Source organism: Hyperoodon ampullatus (assembly GCF_949752795.1).
Source record: "Hyperoodon ampullatus genome assembly, chromosome: 17".
Classification (NCBI taxonomy): domain Eukaryota; kingdom Metazoa; phylum Chordata; class Mammalia; order Artiodactyla; family Ziphiidae; genus Hyperoodon; species Hyperoodon ampullatus.
The window spans coordinates 11,229,326-11,243,570 of record NC_136930.1 but is presented as its reverse complement, the minus strand read 5'-3'; the positions used below and the strand labels follow the sequence as shown (position 1 = coordinate 11,243,570).

Genomic DNA, 14,245 nt, shown 5'->3' with positions numbered 1-14,245 from the left:
ATGTGCTATCTTTGGAATATTGCCGTCTGTGCTAATATCTACTTAACATCTTCCTTTAAATTAACTCACATATTTTACTGAGATAAGAATATTTAAAGGTAACTTTTTATCACTACATAAGTGGAAGTACAGTATAACTACCTTCAGTATCAGATAGTTATAAAAACAAATATAAAGAAAACATAGTAAGGCTATTAATGCATTGATTTGGTCCTAAAACCTAGCAAAAAAAAAAAAAACCACCAACTGATTTAACCAAATCACAATTAATACCCTTTATTTCTGCCACACACCTAACCTTTCTGCACTAAAAATCTCTTTTCTCACTGATGTACAGCAGGCCCAGTAAGAAAAATGAAGTACAGGTCTGATTCCAAATCGCAGTTATGCATGTTTATACATACCTTGCATACGTAATAACTGTTAACTTCCGAAAGTGGCCTTTGCTGTACCTCAGAAAAGAGCACAGCTGTCACATTGACAGTCAGCTCTCACAGCAGTCAGAGGGCCAGTGCTAGTAACTGCACTAGCTCTCTGTGCAGTTTTCACTCATAGTTCTCAGAAACTGTGCCTGGGGAGCATTTTAGAAATCTAAACTTTTTTGGTTGTTGCTGTTAATTGGGGGTTGGAAGTACTACTGCCTTTGTTGGGGAGGGGCCGGAGGTGTTAGACAGCTGCGATGCCAGCATGTTCTCACCAGGAATTGTGACTAGGCATTGACCGGTAATTCCAAGTGACTTCAAATGTCTTTCAGAAAATCCAAGCTGGTGAAAAGTCTACTGAGCCAGACCTAAAGAGTACTATATTCGTAATTACCTAATCCAGACCTAAATCCATTTCACATGTAAATGCAAAATTTTTGCCCAGCTTTAATATATGCTAATATATATATATATATAGATAGATAGATAGATAGATAGATAGATATGCCGATTTTTCCAGAAATGCAGCTACTTTGTACATCAGGGAAGACCGTTTATTGTGTTCAGAATTCTGAAAGTTGTTTACAATTTTGGAAAATCAGAGTCGCCAGTGGCCATGCTGCTCACAGTGTTTGAGTCGCCATGAAACTCACCTGTGTCTATCTGCACCCCCAGCTTCACATTCTCGGTGAATCTCCCATTATGTCCATCATGGTAGTACATCCATCATTAAGACCAACCACTTAATTCACTGAAATGTATATTCTTTTATACAAATTATTCTCTTCTTGTTTCTCCTTTTTATCTAGGGTAGGGCATTATATTGATGTTTATTAAATTACATAGATAGGTAGGCTATCTCTGACTGTCATTTTGGGATTGGACAAGGTGAGTTAAAACTCTGTCATTGAAAGGGACCGCTGGCACTGATAGGGTGAGCTCATCACTCCCACACTCGTCAAGTCCAAGAAGTTATCTGAAACATTCATGGGCATGACTAAGGGTCACACATTACTAAGTAATCCACACATTCTTCATAAAGTTGATTATCAAGTTCTACCTTCTTTAGCCTTATTATAAGCAACAGTATCTGCCAAATTACAGGCTCAATGTACTAGTTATATTTTTCAGTTACAAACAAAAAAATGTAACCATTAAAAATGTTTAAAATGTGTTCATGTAGCACCAAAAAATCATTTCATGCATCAACTGTGGCACATATTACATATCATGCTTTAGGAAATACAAGATTCTCCATTTTAATGATATAGAAGAATGCCCACAACATAGTAGGGAGCAAAAAAGATCAGTTGCAAAAAAGTAGGGACCAATTTTAATAAATACACGTATTGGGAAAATTGAAAGAGCTACACCAAAATATTCACAGTGGTTATATCAGAATGGGAGACTGTGTGTGATTCACTTCTTTTGCTTGGCTACCTTTTCTAAATGTTTTAGAATGGACATGTATTGTTCTTAAGTTAAAAAAAAATAAAAGGCTATTTGAAATACAAATACTTAGGAGATAAGTTTGGAGGGAGATATGGGACATTTATATTCATATATATATCTCTGTAGTGTTTGACTTCTTTAACAAGCATTATTACTTTTGCTGTTAAAAAAATCTAATACAGTAGAAAATAAAACATAAAAATGTTTAAAGGAATACACTTATAAATATAATGAATGAGTATCAATTTTTTCTCAGTTGAACCAGAAATGTTATAATAGATTTTTATATCACAACTAGCTAAATAAGCTAGTGAGGCCAGTATACAACATGCATCTTTCTTTTTCTTTTTTTTTTTTTTTGTAGCAAAAATATTCATTACCGTATTCTTCCTACCACACAAAGTGGAAAGACCTATAGAGCAAGCAGGGATACATTAGAGGAAACATAAAATGAACCAACAATTTTCCTAATTTCATTAATATTTTTAGTAGTGTCCGTGGATTAAATAAAAATTCCCCAAGTTTCTTTTAAAGGTCACCTTGCTTAGAACAGACTGTTCTCGTGGCAGGATATGCAAAGATGGAGCTCCCTTTTCCCAAAGTGATCTTTCTCCAGCTATCATCTCAGAAAAAAAAATAATAATAATTTAAAAAATTAGGTCCTCACTTGTGTTTTATCTTGGCTGAGCATATACTTATTACTTTACGTTCTGCAGATGTATGGGTTACATCCCTTCTCCTGTAGCATAGGCTTCTGTGATGAAACATCACACCTGTGGAAGAGGTGGGCAGAGCCTCACAGCGGAGCCCACAGAGGTTTCCGTCCCTCTAACAGTGGGATGAGGGAAGCCTGCAGTGAGGGGATACCTTCATGAGCAGGCATTTTCAGGCTAAATGAATGTTATAGACGCTTGGAAGTCAGAGCTTAAAGGTTTTTGCTCAGTTGTGGAGGGGAATTTTGTGGGAAAAAATATTAATTTTGTTAACACTTAAATCCACTTCAAGCCAGAATTTCTCAAATTGTGCTTTATAGATCACCTATACCAGAATCTTAAAAAAAAGTTAATGCAGGTTCCCATACAACTCCCAGAATTTAGTGCCACTGAATCTCAGGGGCTGGGTTAGGGACCTCTGTTTAGGCAAACCCTCCAAGGGCTTCTGCTGCACAGAAATATTTAAGAAGAATTGCTGTAGGTCAAAGGCGCCCACATTTTAGAGCAGAACATCAGAGGGTCTTGAGGGCTTACAAAAACATAGATCACTGGCCCTACCCTAAAGATTCGGGTTCTGGGGCCTGAGGGAGGCCCAAGACTTTATATTTTTAACAAGTTCCCCGATGATGAGGGGGCTGACGGTCAGGACTACACTTTGAGAATCCCTGTGCTGTGCCCAAGAAAGTAGGAAATTCTAAAGGCACTTTCAAAGACCTAGGAATTGCGGTTTGGGACATTGAGTCTTTACCTCTTAAAGACTCAGAAAAGGATTTATATACCAAGGAATTTTGTTCTTTGTTTATTTTATTTTGTTTAATTAGAATTTTTTTCCACAAATAATTATTTTCCCGCTAAAATGCTTGCAGTTTTCGTCCATCCATTCAGGATTCTCCAAGGTTAAACAAAATCACTTTTCCTTTATTTTGTACCTGTTATATGTGAAAATGTTGTAGATGAACACAACTGATCTCTGACTTCAAAGATGCCTGCATTAATTTGATTTCAATGACCTGTTGAACACCAGTGTTAGCATACAACAGTTACCAGGAGCTAAAGCTACAAAATAGGTAAGGGATGCGACCAGACTGTGTGCTAGAGATTTTAATTAAGCCTTAGTGACTCTGAAGCTAGACTTTTCTTTAAAGCATGTTATGAGAATTCAACATAATCTTGAAAAAGTAAATCTAAATCCAGACCTTTTTCCAAGCCAAAGTACTCGTACTTATTAGCAATGTAAGCATGCCTGGAGGATGAGAAAGATATATGTTGTTAGTGTTTACCCCCAGGAGACCCACCTCATGTGCTCATAAACATCATCATATTTTCTCTAAGCAAAGATAGTACTGTACACCTCAATATAATTCATTTTTACGTAGTGCTAATGACATTAGTAAAAGAAAATGTCAGCCAAGCTGCAATAAAACATTTCCACACTAATAAAAGTACTGTAGTTTGAGTCGAACGCTTTAAAATTACTGGCTTTGAAAGGTTAAAATAATAAGTGATCACAGATCCAAGCAGAGACATTTTCTACCATATCATAATTAAAGTCTCAGGGACTTTAGATCTTGTAAGATCCTGTAAGGTGATCCTTATAGGACCGCCTTTGCTAGGTGGCTCCTCTCTGAAGAACAGAAAGTTATACACAGGACCAATAATGCAACCATCTTAGGACATTTTTAAAATTTTATATTTTGCTTTGTAATGTATTTGTTACATTACATGTACACATGTATGTCCAAATTATTCCATTTGGACATAACGACCTGGTCTTTTTTTTTTTTCTTAAATATTTATTTATTTGGTTGCACTGGGTCTTAGTTGTGGCTCTGGGCTCCTTAGTTGTGGCATGCGAACTCTTAGTTGCAGCATGCATGTGGGATCTAGTTCCCTGACCAGCGATTGAACCCAGGCCCCCTGCATTGGGAGTGCGGAGTCTTATCCACTGCACCACCAGGGAAGTCCCATGACCCAGTCTTTTGGAAATGCTTTAAACCAAACATAAGACACACTGTGAAGATCTACATTCCCAAAGACTGGAGCTGATATTGGTCTAATTTTCCCAGCAAGCCACCTTTTCAGAAAATTTTTCTACTTCTTACACCCATGACAGAAGCAGACACAATCATGTCTCAGGAGTAAGGGACATATATATCATGTATTGAGCTTTGTGAGTAGGTACTTGACATACATTATATTTTGCCCTCACCACTCTCTTGTGAGGTTGGTGTATTATTATCGCCATTTAATCTGTAAGGACATAGTTCAGAGAAGTAACATTTTCCTTGAGCTTCGTAGTAGTGAGTGGAGACAAGATTGAACCTGAGGAACATCCGACCCCGGAGGTTGTGCGCCCTCTCCCCCATGGATCATCCGAACAAGAGTTATATTACTTACACCTTCTTCTACATTGGAGAAGGTAGTATGTTTGGGCTTAAAAGCTGAGCTAGAGTTCCCAGGAGAAGCACAAAGAAACAAGAGGCAGTAAAAGGTCTGAACAAAGACCTTTGGTATCAACTCTTTCTGTTAACAAAAACACGAGAGCAAGATTTGCTTCAAATAATCCAAAATTAGCGGTTACACACGTGTACTTTGTGCCAAGAAATTGTTCCTAGGTCAGTTAAAATTTTGGAACTGAACTGTTTCTAGTTCACTTGAAATTTTGAAAATTATATATTAAATGCATTAAGGGAACAAATTATTTAGCAAAAACATGAAGTCAATCCCTTTGTTGAAAGAAAGAATATTTACATCCTAGTTTACCTCCTTCGTAAAGTTGGGATTTCCACTTCATAATTCATCCACTTCCACAAATGTTAATTTCAAACCTGTGGTACACAAGGCACCGTGTCAGGTGCTACAGGGGATGAGTTGAACAAAGACATTGTCCTCAGAGCTTAGAGCCTAATGGTGCATAAGTTAAATAGCAAAAAAAATTCTACCAGAAAGCAATGTATAAGTATCATAAGAGAATTATTATCAAAGTGCCATGAGATATTAAAGGAGAGAGAACCAACATCTAGGTCTGGCAGTCAGGGAAAGTTCATGAAGTGGAAGGCATATGAAATGACTGAAAGGATGGGTACTTTTTTGATAAGTAAGATGAGAGAGGTGAGAAGGAATTTCTGAGTACAGCTGGGTTAGAGCTTATCAATTATCAATAATTCTAAGCAAGTCAAATTCTTAGTGCTATAAAATGCAATCAGGATATGCATTTACTTGTAATCCACTCCAAAGGCTTTGAGAGAACATATGATTAAACCACACATATAACAGGATAGTTAAAGATGATATGGGAATGCCTATACTTTCTGCTTAATTTTTCTATAAACCTAACACTGATCAAAAAAATTAAAGTCTATTATTTTTAAAAAATAAAGGTAGATTCTGTTATACTACAGTTAAATTTTTGTTTTGTTTTGTTTTAAGGAAAAATCCTCAACACTTGCATGCCTGACATTGTCACAGGTGGCTTCCATTATCTTATGGATGATCCAATCCAACACTCCATCCTCCTCAACTTCAGGGTTCTTCAGCTCAACTTGGCTGGCTCCACTCACATCCGTGGAGTCCCCCAGATCTTGTTGTCACCCAGTTCTAAATTTTTTAATTCCAGTCTCTATCTGATCATCTCCTCCTGTCGTTCCAAACCGACCACTGCCTATTAAACTGCTCTTTGAAACTCACAGAAGCCTACATTCCACTGACCATACCAATTTTCCCAATTGACCCTGTTGAGCTTAGGATGCCATCATCCCATCAACCACCCTCTTGTGCACACCTCAGATGCTTTGCTCCATGTCCTGTTGAACTCCCCCAGCAACAGCTCAACCCTTGGTAAATCTGCCTCTTCTCCCCTTTCTTTACCCCAAATAGTTATCCCAGCTGAAGAACCTCATAACACCATGCAGACTGCTCCCACTACAAATGGTCTGCAACCTCAATCATGCCCTCAACACAAGGCAGCTCTTCCACTGTCCACTGAACAGTCATTGTCAACCTTCTTCAATCTCCTGAAGCCTTCTGTCTGACCTATTTCCCTCTCACTCTTAGCAGTGAGACTTATCTCCTCTGCAAAGAACTGAGAAGTCATCGTGTTATTTCTCCCAACTCGAGCCCCACACCACTCTGAACGCATCCACATCCGTACCCTCTCTTAACCCTTCCTTCAGCTCAGTTGAAAACGCATCGCTCCTCCAGACCAACGCTAATACCTCTCTTTGTGCCCTGAGCCCTATTCAGGCTCTCAGGGGCTACTTTAAGGAACTTGCTCCTTTAATGATCCCCTTTAGCTAATTTTTACCTCTCTCTCTCTCTCTCTGCTGACTCTCTCTTCTCAGCATAAAAACATTCTCAAGTCTCTTCTATTTATAAAAACACAAACCGTCCCTTAAACCCAGACCCCTTTCCCTGACACAGCTACTTTCAGTTCTCTTTCCTCCTTTTCCAAACCAAGCTAATGGGAAGAATAGTCTACTGCGTTACCTTTCAAGCCACAGTACCAATGTCCAAAGCAAGACAGGGAGGATACAGAAGTACCCAGGCTTGATATTGTGTCATACATAATGACTCCCTTCATGACGTCACTCCCAAATTCTCCTAGGACTTCGTTCAAGCTAGTGGACAAGCTACTCATGTCCCTGCCTGAAAGACTGTTTACAGTATTTTCACATGATTTTTCTCATTCTAATGCCATTGCCAGGACATCTGGTAGGAGAGTATGTGCAGTCAGAGTCAGATGGACATGGACTCCTGGTTACCCGCCATCTGTGTTTCTGTCTTACCTCAGTTTGGGCATCACAGAGACATGAATGTTCAGCAGTTTCCCCCTCCTCATGGGATCTTAGTATAATCTGCATGATCCCTTGAAACCCACTGAATTCACAATGTTTTATTTCTAATGAGCTACCTCTGATTACCTTCCCTTTCGCTTTCAAATGGATTCCCCTCTGAATTTCTGCTCTGCTTAATACTCAGGTGGCATTCAGAAATCTAAAGGAACTTACCTCCACAGTGACCTAATCTTTTCTCTAGTAGTTAAACTTCTATCCAAGTTTAACTACTACTTGATCCTAAGATTATATCGATAGGAAACACCTAAGGGCTAATAACAGCTTTTTAGGAGAAGAAAGAAGGAAAAGACTACCATGTAAATCAAGACACCAGTTGAACGTGTGCTCCAATTTAAGAGACATTTAAATGTGGAAAGAGTAGCTGCTTTTTGGAATATAGAAAATCCAGTATTTGTTTTTACTTCTTACTATGCAAGACACTATGAAGGGATATAAAGTGATACAGAGCCGGTCACATAGGGTACCTGCCCAAAGAACTCCCCGACTGAATAGGGAGACAGAAATCACATACAATTCAAATGCAAACCAAGTATTCCAGCTGAGTTGTTAAGATCACCATTTTTGGAGTTAAATCCTGTCCTTGAAGCTACTATGTTCCAGAAAGGGGAGGTGCATAACAAACCATCAGGATTCTGGGGAATGATAAAGAGTGTTACCACTTCAGTACCAGGAAGTGAAAATCGTACTCTTATTCAACAGGAAGTGGATGCTTTGGAAGAACTAAGCAGGCAGCTTTTTCTGGGAACGGCTGATCTCTGTGCTACCAAGGAGAGAATAGAATACTCCAAAACTTTCAAGGGGAAATATTTTAATTTTCTGGGTTACTTTTTCTCTATTTACTGTGTTTGGAAAATTTTCATGGCAACCATTAATATCGTTTTTGACCAAGTTGGGAAAACGGATCCAGTCACAAGAGGCATTGAGATCACTGTGAATTATCTGGGGATCCAATTTGATGTGAAGTCCTGGTCCCAACACATTTCCTTCATTCTGATTGGAATAATCTTCGTCACGTCTATTAGAGGAGTGCTGATCACTCTTACCAAGCTCTTCTATGCCATATCCCGCAGTAAGTCCTCCAATGTCATTGTCCTGCTATTAGCACAGATCATGGGCATGTACTTTGTCTCCTCTGTGCTGCTGATCCGAATGAGCATGCCTCTGGAGCACCGCACCATAGTCACCGAAGTCCTTGGAGAGCTGCAGTTCAACTTCTGTCACCGTTGGTTTGGTGTCATCTTCCTGGTCAGTGCTCTCTCCAGCATACTCTTCCTCTATTTGGCCCATAGACAGGCACCAGAGAAGCATATGGCACCTTGAACTCATGCCTCTTACAGACTGCTACAGGCCAGGAGTGTCAGAATTTAGATATAAGAGGGAAAAAATGGAGGGGACCAGGGCCTAACATTTTTTTAAACAAACAAAATGCTGTGGTAGCATATTCTACCTCCAGCTTACACCTTCCTCCTCGGATGATACTGTGATCATGAGTAGCATCAGCTAGAAATGAGAGAGAGAAATAACTCAAGCTAGTACTCAGCCAAGAGCACCCTGTTTGGGTTTGAGGCTGGTACAGTATGCTGGGTGGTGGGGCTGAAAAGAGCCAAGAAACTAAGGGGAGAAAATACACTGGAATTCTGGGGTAAGAGAGATCTGAGGTAGCTGGGCCAAACACATGAGATTCTATTTAGGTCAAGGATCACGTGGAGAAGGTTATGACGTTCCCTTGAGATTGACTATCATTAAGATCAGAGATTGTTAACAACAACAACAACAACAACTCAGTTAAATCCTGAGTTCACATCTTTGCCCAGTTTCCTCATCTGTAAAGGGGGAATAATGATACCTGCTTTGTAGGAGTGCTGCAAAGAAGAAGTGAGATGGACGGCGAATGTAGAGTTTAGCCTGGATGAAACATATTGGAAGTTCTCAAGGATAAGTCAGTGGGATTTGGGTTATTATTTGCTTTATCATTATTATGGATGGATTTAAAGGAAGAAGAGCTCACATTTGCTCGGGAGACTCAAGAAAGACTTCATTCAGTAGGTGGGCCTTGAAGAGCCTTGGAGAATGTGTGATATTTCTTTAGGGCAATATGGAGGAGCTGTATCTCTCTGCAGTCCTGGCATAGGGACCCAGAGCCTGCCCGTGTAACCACCTTAAGAGTCATGGGCAGAGATGAAACTTTGTATATGTTAAAATTTACAATACTTGTTTATGATTGTACCTGGTCTATTCATTTATTTAAATAATTCCTATTTATATCTTTGATTTGAAACAGGCAATACTTGTTAAAGTGCTATAATATCCATAGTAGTCCAAAAAGCAAGTAAAGGGTATTCTGAATAAGTGCTATTGTAAAATAATTTCAGAAGAGCATACTTGTTATCAATGACAGGCAGTGTATTATGTACCCCTTGGCTTGTCATCCTGTCTGTGGAGTACATGTTGTAAAGGAAGAAAAGTGGGTAATTAGATTTCACATGAACATCAAATTGAGTGTTCCTTCCTTGTAGTTTTGTAAAGTAGAATTGTGACAAGATTGTCCCTAGTTAATGCCAGGAAAAGTGAAAAATAAATGTCTTTTTAAAAATGTCTCTTATATAAACAAGTAAAACCTGTTAAAGTGGTTTGCAATCATTAAACATAGGTCAGTTCCCATTAAAACAAACTCCATGGATAAATCTGAATTATTTTATGTTGGTATTTTGTCATATCAAATATTGCTTAGCATGAAATTAAATATATAAAGTTTGCATTGGAGCAAAATAAATGTCAAAATTATTATTAATTTATCCATTATTGGCAGACTCAAATAATTTTGCAATAAAAGAGTTTTAATTCTTCCTATATTCATCTTAATGGGTACAAGTTTATGGCTCAAAAAATGAACAAGTGAATTTTTAATGTTTTTATATAAACAGAAGTTAATTTTTATCTCAGATGTCTATTTTAATAATTGCCTTCACGATACTTACTAGAAAAATTCAGTTGAGATTTTGTTATAAAGATTTGTGTCTTCTTCATAAAAATTATCTAACAGGTTCTAAAAATATCAATAAATAGATAAAGAAATAAATAAACAAAAACAAAAAAATTATCTAAGCAGTTCTAAGATTCATTAACATTCTATATCTCAGTCTCATTCCCAAGGAATTTCTTTGGAATAGGACCTTGTTTGGAACTATAGTTACTGTCTGGGTTTTAATAGTATCACTAATTATTAAAGTTTGATATAAAATTCTGGACTCTAGTCATTTGAGGACATTTCTGATATACCTTGTGGATGTGATGTTTGGAATACTCTAACCTGATTTTGGAGATAGAGCTGATCATTGTCTAGAGAAGCACTACAACTTTCTCCTCCACCTACTTTCTCACCTTTAGTAGGCTCAGATCCCATCTAGAGCCATTCCTCAGTTCTTTGGGAACCTTTGCCAGATGTATTAATCAAGTTTTGCCATGGACCAAAAAATTCTCACTGGTTTACAATAACAGAACTTTTACATCTTGCCTACAGGTTGGCTGGGCAGCTGTGGCAGCCGTACTCTGAGCTGTGAGTCAGGTTCAGGTATGTTCTATGGGTCTTTCATTCTGGGATACCATAATCCTAGATTATTTGGGACACCACATACCACAGTGGAACAGAGACAGGCTTCCAAAAATAAAAAGCCCATGGCAGAAGGGGAAGCAGTCACAGATCTGTAGCAATTCTAAAATCTCACTGGGCAAACATTGCCAAGTTCCCAACCTGGAGGTAGGGAATGTTCCTTGCTCAGGCTCCAATTCTCTTCCCTGGGAATAGCTCTTCTATCCATTGTTCTCATGGCTCTTGGCCCCACCTTGGGGGAGGTAGTTTTCCATGACCTCTTTGGGTCACATCTGAAGAAGTATATGTCCTCCCTGGCAGCTGAGCAGCTTCCTCATCCTACTATTCTGCCTGTAGAATGTTGGGGACCCTAAGGTCTTTTTTTAAAAAATAAAATCTTAATCGAGAATAGTTTTAGATTCACACAAAAGTTGCTGAGAGAGTACAGAGAGTTCCCATATACCCAACACCATGTTTCTCTTGTTAGTAACATCTTACAGTAATATGGTGCATTTGTCACAATTAATGAACCAGTATTGATACATTATTATCATCCTAAGATCTTTCATTATGGCTCAAAGAGTAAAAATCTCATTTAGGAAAAAAAAACAAAAAATCACAGTCTTTTTTAATCCCGGCAAGGCTGCTTTGGGACTTAAATGTCTCTCAGAAACTATTAAAATTTTCTGTGTGTGGATTCAAGTTAGCTCCATGAGACAACAGCCATATCCACATCATTTTCAAGTCATGCCTCCCTCTCTCTAGACTTAATTACAGATGGTTTGAGTTTATCAAGTTTTGTGAAGCCTAGTCCTTATTTCTTTTCTACAAGTTATTTTGTCCAGATGAAAGAATTTATTGAGTGCCACCTTAATCCATTCAAAGGTTTTACAAAGAGTACGATGGTGACTTTTATTTGCTCTTTGTCCTGAGACTGGGTCTTATTCGTATCTTCATCAGCCTTTGTGGCTTTAAACATTTCTCAATTTTTCTTGTTCTATTTGGAGATGAGACACAGTTCTATTTTAAAATTTGCAAGTCTTGGAATTTATGGAGTCACTCTTCACTCTTTCATTCCTGCTTGCAAGCAGGTCAGTTCCTTCTTGAAAGATCTTATGAAAAGCAGCAACCAACTCATGCTAGTAACAGTGTATCTTGAAATCTCTTCACCCAAAACCACGCATTCATGAGTTGTATTTTCTGCCTTCAGGTTATCTCAGGTGACAGTTTTACCAAATATTTACTGCTTCGTAAGATGGATCATCATTTTTCCAGCTTCCAACACTTTCTTGCTGTCTGCTGTTTAGTCCCAAGACCAAAGACACATATTTTATGCTTTTTTCTCAGGAGCATCACATTTTCAAGGACTCATTTCTATGTCAGTCGGCTTTTACTGCAATAATGCTGCGTAATAAACAGCCCCCAGATCTCCATGACTTATAAAACAAAGGCATCTGGCTCATGGATCTTAGGTTGCCTGCAGTGGTTCTGCTCCGACCTGCAGGTGGTTCAGGTCTGCTTCTCTGCCCCTACTCTAGGGCCTAAGCAGAAGGAAAAGGCTCTTTTTATGGCAAAGGGCAGGAAGGCAGAAGGCTAAGCTAAGCCACACAAGCACAGTTTAAGTCTCTGCTCACATTTTATTGACCAAAGCAAGTCACACCGTCTTGTCAATGGAGGGAGAAGAGGAGAGAGCAAATAGTTACCTGACAATCATACACTCTGCCTCACCGGACAGAAGTCTGGCCTCCAGTATTCATCGTTCACGTGGTCCCTCACATGGAGGGGGGTTGGAAGGTGAGGGGTAAAAATATGGTTAGGAAAAGAGTTTTTACATCTACTGCCACTCAAAGCTTTAATCCCCGTTTTCCTCCCTCTTAAATAGCTCCTGTCCCCAAAAGACCAGCCAGAGCTGGGCTGCGTCAGTATCTAATTTCCGAGGGGAGTACAGAGACTTCTCAGCTCCACACCTAAATGCTCCTCGGCACTCCCCGAGGGCTGCCGTCCTGCCCTTCACCGGTTGTGTCCACCTCCAAATGACCCAGAGATTTCTCTTCCAAGCCCTGCTACCCCTGCTGCGTATGAGAGTCCTCTTTTACCACTCTCTTCTGAATGGGATGATCCATTTGCCTTTTTAAGGAATTTACAATGTGCTGCCAGGTCTCTAAGTTCTTTCCTGACCTTGGGCAGAGAGGACTGAGGGCAGAGTGGCTCTGCCTTGGTCCCGGCCATGGCATCCAGTTCCTCAACACCAAAGCCAAGGATCCTGGCCCCGCAGATGTACCTTTGCACACGTCCCTCCTGGGGTGTTGGACAGCAGGCCTAGCCACACTTGTAATCCCTACATTTTTCTCAGTGCCCTCTTCTCTTCATCCCCACTGGCTCCAGTTCTTCTAGGCCATCATCACCGCTGGCCTGGCTTCCTACAACAGCCTTTGAGCCCGGCTTTACCGCCAGCCTGCCCATCTTCCAAACGCTCTCCATTCAAAGTTATCCAGAGTAATCTCTCCAGGGTGAAAATTTGATCTTGCGGCTCTCTCAGCTTAAATCTTCCGATGTTTTTACATTTTGTCTCTAGTAAATAAAAGATGGCTTTCCACGTGTGCCACGCCCCCCAACCTGTCCCAAAATATTCAGCTTTGGTAAAGGATCAAGTTTCTCCCGTGCACTCAGACTCCCACACCTGCAGACCCCTGGATGCCAGGGAAATGGCCCTGGTCACCCTGCTGGATGGACCTCCTGGGCAGGAGGAGGCCTGAGAGCCTCAGGGCCCCACAAGCTTCCCCTCACCTCAGCCCAGCTGCCACGCACCATTCCTGACCTCCCCCAAGGGGGAAATGACTACTGACAGGAGTGGGTTCACACTGCTGGATACATGGTGTCAGCACCACAAATTGTGACACTTAGGTCTGTGCCCATTTGATTCTGTCTCTGTGGTATCAGGAAGTAAGTAAAGAAAGAGTTGCTGGGAAGTCAGTGGAGAAGGGGAAAAAGTTAACACTTCAGGAAATTTGAAAAATTCTCTTCTTTAGGTTTCCAGAAACTAGAAGGAAACAATTCCTGTCTGAGGTGGGAATAGATGACCCCATGAGGCACCTTCTTAAGATTCTCTGGCAGCATTACTGGGAGGTGGAAGACGTCCTTTAGTATTCCTTCCATTTCTGTACATGAGGAAGTGAAGAGATCAAAGCATAGTCACCAAGTTGACAGCACTGTCAG

General features: G+C 39.8%; 1 protein-coding gene across 1 annotated transcript; it reads left to right on the top strand.

The window, feature by feature from the left end:
• Positions 1–8,031: 8,031 nt before the first annotated feature.
• LOC307065833 (Golgi pH regulator-like) lies at positions 8,032–8,760 on the top strand (the record flags this gene model as incomplete). The annotated part of the gene is made up of 1 exon (XM_079722807.1): positions 8,032–8,760. The coding sequence occupies one exon, from the start codon at positions 8,032–8,034 to the stop codon at positions 8,758–8,760; it is 729 nt and encodes a 242-aa protein (XP_079578933.1).
• Positions 8,761–14,245: the final 5,485 nt, after the last annotated feature.